General features: G+C 29.5%; 1 protein-coding gene across 1 annotated transcript; it reads right to left on the reverse strand.

The window, feature by feature from the left end:
- Positions 1–2,057: 2,057 nt before the first annotated feature.
- On the reverse strand, positions 2,058–3,832 carry LOC112682429 (zinc finger BED domain-containing protein 5-like). The gene is made up of 4 exons (XM_025553032.1): positions 3,611–3,832; positions 3,274–3,538; positions 2,983–3,192; positions 2,058–2,716 (listed from the first exon to the last, which is right to left on the reverse strand). The coding sequence occupies exons 1-4, from the start codon at positions 3,830–3,832 to the stop codon at positions 2,058–2,060; spliced, it is 1,356 nt and encodes a 451-aa protein (XP_025408817.1).
- Positions 3,833–5,441: the final 1,609 nt, after the last annotated feature.

The following is a 5,441-nucleotide window of genomic DNA, read 5'->3' on the forward strand; positions in this document are numbered from 1 at the left end:
TTTTGACGTGGGCAACACGCCGATGCCTGTAATGAAGTCGTTTGATACACTGGTAGCCAATTAACGCGGACAATTCCGACTAATCTGACACATCTGGCTTTCTGGCGACGCGAGACTCGTGGGATATCCGTCACGAATATCAATAATAATGTATAATATATACGGTATTCACAGGTGTGCGCATCAGACATCGATTCCATAGTATGCCTACACTTGCTACAATGTCTCGGTGTATGCGTATAATGCATGTAGCAGTAGTTGTACGTGTTAACCGTTTTGCAGTTGATCGCAGTTGACGTTACTCATATAGGATCGTGACCGGTAATCTGTATAAAGATTTACCGGTCTGGTTGTATTATTTTATCGTGTGTCAAAAGTAGAAAGAAAAAATTAAAAAACCTTGACGTAAATCAGAGTTCATTCTTCGTCGTGTTTTCTATTCGCATAGCCTACATACATTTTAAAACATTAATAAATCGTGGCAAATCGAAAAACGGTTTTAAGCGAATTAAAATTTTATTTAATTAATATGCCTTATGGCCAGTTGTAACAAATATTATATATGTAGTATATTTTTCCATAAATTTAGGTAAGTACCTAATTGAAATATAAGTGTATCTTACTTGAAGAAAAAATTTAATATACTTGTATGTATTACAACTAACAAGTAAAGCATAAAATATACCTATCACTGGAGGTGAGGTACTTACCTTTAAACATACAAGATTGAAAATAAAACTGTTACATTCCATGAAAGTAGTCAGTATTATTTCATTAATAATTATTTATAATTTAATTATGAATACTAAATTTTCGAATATTTTTAAAAATCACTATGCATTATTTGATCTTATTATTACAGCTCCGGATCTCAAGAACTAATTTATTTCTAAAATGTTAAATTTATGTTGTCTACGAAAACTAAAAATAATAAAACAATAAAAACTGTTGAATATTTCCAGAAATTAAAATTTCGTGTACGCATTGAGTCTTTTAAGTGGTAGCACTTTTATATTTAAGTAAGTATAAGATTTTAGAAAAAAAAACCAATTAAAGTAAATAAAATAGCAAATAGGTAATTTATTTCCATAAATTTCGAAAAAATAAATAGTGTAATAGATAATTTTAAAATTCTTTATTAAGATTTTATTGAATTTTAAATTAAAATTGAAATAATTAAATATGCATAATATGCTTATGAAAATTAATAAAATATGAATTTTTTTCAAAATTTGATCAAATATGCAAAATAAGTATTTTTGATTTTCAATTTTTATATTCACCCTTGTATAGCTTGAGTTTCTAGCTTGGTTTTATATAAATTGAGAGCATATAAAACAATATGTAACTCCTACAAATTCCGAGCTATTTGAGTACTTATATACATGAATATATATATATGAAAACATTTTTAGCCTTTTTTTTTACTTCCTTTTCGTGACTTTGTTAATCGAAATTGTAAACTGAATGTTCTTTTGATATCCAAAAACACCACATATTTACTTTAGATTAAATGATACTAACATATAATGCAAGTACGGTCAATAATATATAGAATCGGACAGAACGACCTAGTCAGAAAATTATTATATACCTACTATAGACATCCAAATATCCGTGTCAACTAAACATAATTATTATGTGTTTAGTATGATGATTGCCCATCATAAAATAATTACTGGCTTAGTCTTTTTGCTCTATATTACAGAGCATATAGTCTATATCAGAGGTATTTAAACTTTTTCATCCCAAGGTTCCTTTGAGTCTTCACAAAATGTTGACGGCTCCCAAATTATAAATAACAAAAAAATCAATGTTTATATGAATGTAATTTTATATTTTATAATTTAATATTTATTAATATTTATTTATCGTATTAAATTTATAAAAAAATTATAAATAAGTAGTAGGTATTATAGAAAAAATTGGAATACAATATTTTATGTTGAGTCTTAGTAAATATAAATCAATAAAATAACTAATCAATATTACTTAATACTAAATTTTTAGTGAGATGGATGCGCCTGTTTATGCTTCATAATATATTCAAATCGTAACTATTGTTTGGAAATAGCTATTCTCATCTCCTTCTCAACGTTCACTTTTGACCGATATTTTGTTTTAATTACAGCTAACGCAGAAAACCTGGTCTCACAGAGGTACGAAGTTGCAAAAGGTGTTAAATTTTTCAAAGCTTTGGTGGCCAATTCGGTGTATTGTAGTTTCACATGCGTCCAAAATTGTGTTAACGACGATGATCCGAACATGGTCTTCATTGTGAAATCTGATGTTACATCGATCCACTGTTCTTGTTCAATAGATGACAAATTTATTGGAAGATTAGCACTGAAAGGATCTTTGATCCAATTTTGTTGTTGAGTGTTTTGTGGAAAATAATATTCGAAATTAATTTTGAGGTTTGATAAGTGGTCAATGAACTCGTTTTTGACGATCTCATTCAAGTTCATATCATTTTCTTTTAGAAATGTATAGAGCATAGGAAAGTAGTTATTAATAGTGTCCTCTTCTATTTTAGTCTTCCATAAAACTAATTTTCTTTGGAAAGCCGTAATTTTATTAAGAAGCTCAAAAATGTGAATTTCATTTCCTTGCAATGATTTATTTAATATATTTAGCTTTGAAAAAATATCGGAAAGATATGACAGTTTTGTAAGAAAATCAATGTCTTTAAATTTTTTGTGGTATTCATGGTGGTCTAAAAGAAAAAGATAAAGTTCATTTATAAGCTCGAATACTCTTGCCACTACATTTCCACGTGAAAGCCAGAGAATTACTATTGTAAAGTAAGGAAGTGTGCTCAGCTCCCGGATCAACACACATTTGTTCGAAACATCGGGATTTCAACGGATGAGTTTTGATGAAGTTAACGATTTTAATAGTTGATTGCAATACCTCATCAAGGGATGGACTGATAGATTTTGAAGCAAGAGCTTCTCTGTGAATTATGCAACGAGTCCATACATGGGGCTTTTTTTTTTTTAATAAGGGCTTGAAGTCCATTGTAACATCCTGACATAGAATGAGCTCCATCAGTACAAATACCACAGCACATTTCCCACATTAAATTATTTTCCGTAATGAAAGAATCGAGCATTTGGAACAAGTCTACTGCTTTAGCTTGACTTTTAATAGTTCGACAAAAAAGAAGATCTTCGTGAAAAACACCACCATCTATAAACCTCACGTAACAGATTAGGTGGCCATCATTATTATTATCAGTGGCTTCGTCCAGTTATAGAGAAAAATCCTTGCCTTTTAATTTATCTATCAACTGATCATTAATATCTTCAGCTAAATCAAGTATTCTGCGACTAATGATAGTATCTGATAATGGTATGTTCATTAATTTCTTGGCAGCAGCCTCCCCAAGCATAATTGACACCATATCCATTGTTGCTGGTAAAATGAGCTGTTCTGCGATAGTATGTGGTTTTTTACATTTAGCGATTTGATAAGCAACTTTGTAAGATGCAAGTAGAGCCTTAGAAGGGATCTTAGCATGCTTGGCAAAGGTTGTCTTTTGTTCACGCATTGCTTTTAATTATGACTCAAAATATGTACGTGGTTTGTATTTCATAGTTTCATGTACCGTTTCCAAATGACGTTTCATTTTATTAGGCAGCATTCTTTCAACAGCCATTACTTTGAAACAAATAACACATTGTGGACGTTCTTCAATCTCCAATACCGTATACGTAAAACTATAATCCATGTAACTCTCATCATATTTACGGTGTTTTGATTTTCTTACAGTATTAGAATAATCAAATTCTGGATTATTACGTTTAGGTCTGTTCAAAAATGTATCCATCCTGATCAAACTCTAAAACTTAACTAACACGAGAAAACTATCACTTTTGTACACGTTAATGACGAACACAACTCGCGACTAGTACTGCCAAACTCGATATACGCACTGATAATTTAACGATGACAGTCGTTGGATACAACATGGGCTAATATTATTACAACAATATAGCCGCTATATTGCTATAATAATAATAACTGGTTGTAATAATAAAGATAAACTTCAATTTATCGCTATAACATTATGGAAACAATGACACTTACACGACAAATTAAAACTATATTTAGCTACAATTCAACGTTTCCCAATCGATGTTCCTAAATGATAATAATAAACGTTTTTCGTAAAAATATTTATTGGTTTTCAATTATATGACGTGGCTCCGTTCGATGACTCCCACGACGTCCCTGGGAGCCACGACGCACAGTTTGAATACCTCTGGTCTATATTATACGTAAGAAATTTCGGAGAGACTTGAATGGTGGTCGAGTGGTTCAGTGTGGTAGTATAAGGATCTTGAGAAAACGAAATCTAAAACTAAAATTACCAGAAAACCCAGAACTCGTAAATTGTATAAAAGATTATGGACAACTCGATGAAACAAAAATCAGATTCAGTGATGATTAAAGTAAAAGAAGACTAAGAAATGGCGTGAAAATGTAATACTTGCATATGTTAGTGGTTGATGGAATACAAGACTTCAATAATGTGACAGCGTTAGTCCCGGATAAATCGTAAGTTAAATAAGAATGATGATACTTATTTCTATCAACAATGTTTTATTACTTTCTCAAACTGAATTGTTAGAATAGTTCCTTATTGTCATTTAAAATTTCCACGTATTCGTTAAGTACTTATTTTATCATATAATGTTTTGAAAAATAAAAAGCCTTGTGCAATATTTTAAATATTATTGATAGTTAGCTAATTCAGATGTATTACCCCGATTTTTAAATTTTCATAGTTTGTCGATGAAATGTAAAAAAATTATGTATTACATTTCTACATTCGAGTACTTTCATTTGTATTTATATAAATTACTAAGAAAAAAAAAATCTTTTTCGAATGATACCACTCATTTAACATTTGTGCATACAATTTATAGTAATTTTACGCCTGTTCTGTTAGGCCGTATTCATAATAAATGTTACTCATCAAAAATAAAAAAATAAAAACATTTTCAATTATAATATTTAATTTAATCAGATTCAATTTTTTCATAATACTAATTATTAAATTATGATTATGGTTTTTTTTCCTATATAAACAATATTGTTTTTATCAATGAATATTTTAAACAATATGTATATTGTTGAGTAAATTAAATTATAATACCTTGAAATCAGTATGGTATCAAAACGGTCCAAAAAATAAAATAAAACGTATAGATCAATGCTTTTCTAATTATATGATATATAATATGAACTAAAATTTATGTTAAAATATCACTTGACGTTGTACTTTTTTTTGACGCAGAAATCGTGGAACCCTAAATTTTCCAAGACTATTCGAATCAACTGTTTTTTTTTCTATTAGACGAAACAAGCTAACCGAACCTCAAATAGATGTTTTATCGTTCAATAATGGTTACTGTGTACTGGACTTGCCTCAT

This window comes from Sipha flava, unplaced genomic scaffold (genome assembly GCF_003268045.1).
Source record: "Sipha flava isolate LNK unplaced genomic scaffold, YSA_version1 203_pilon_pilon, whole genome shotgun sequence".
Taxonomy (NCBI): domain Eukaryota; kingdom Metazoa; phylum Arthropoda; class Insecta; order Hemiptera; family Aphididae; genus Sipha; species Sipha flava.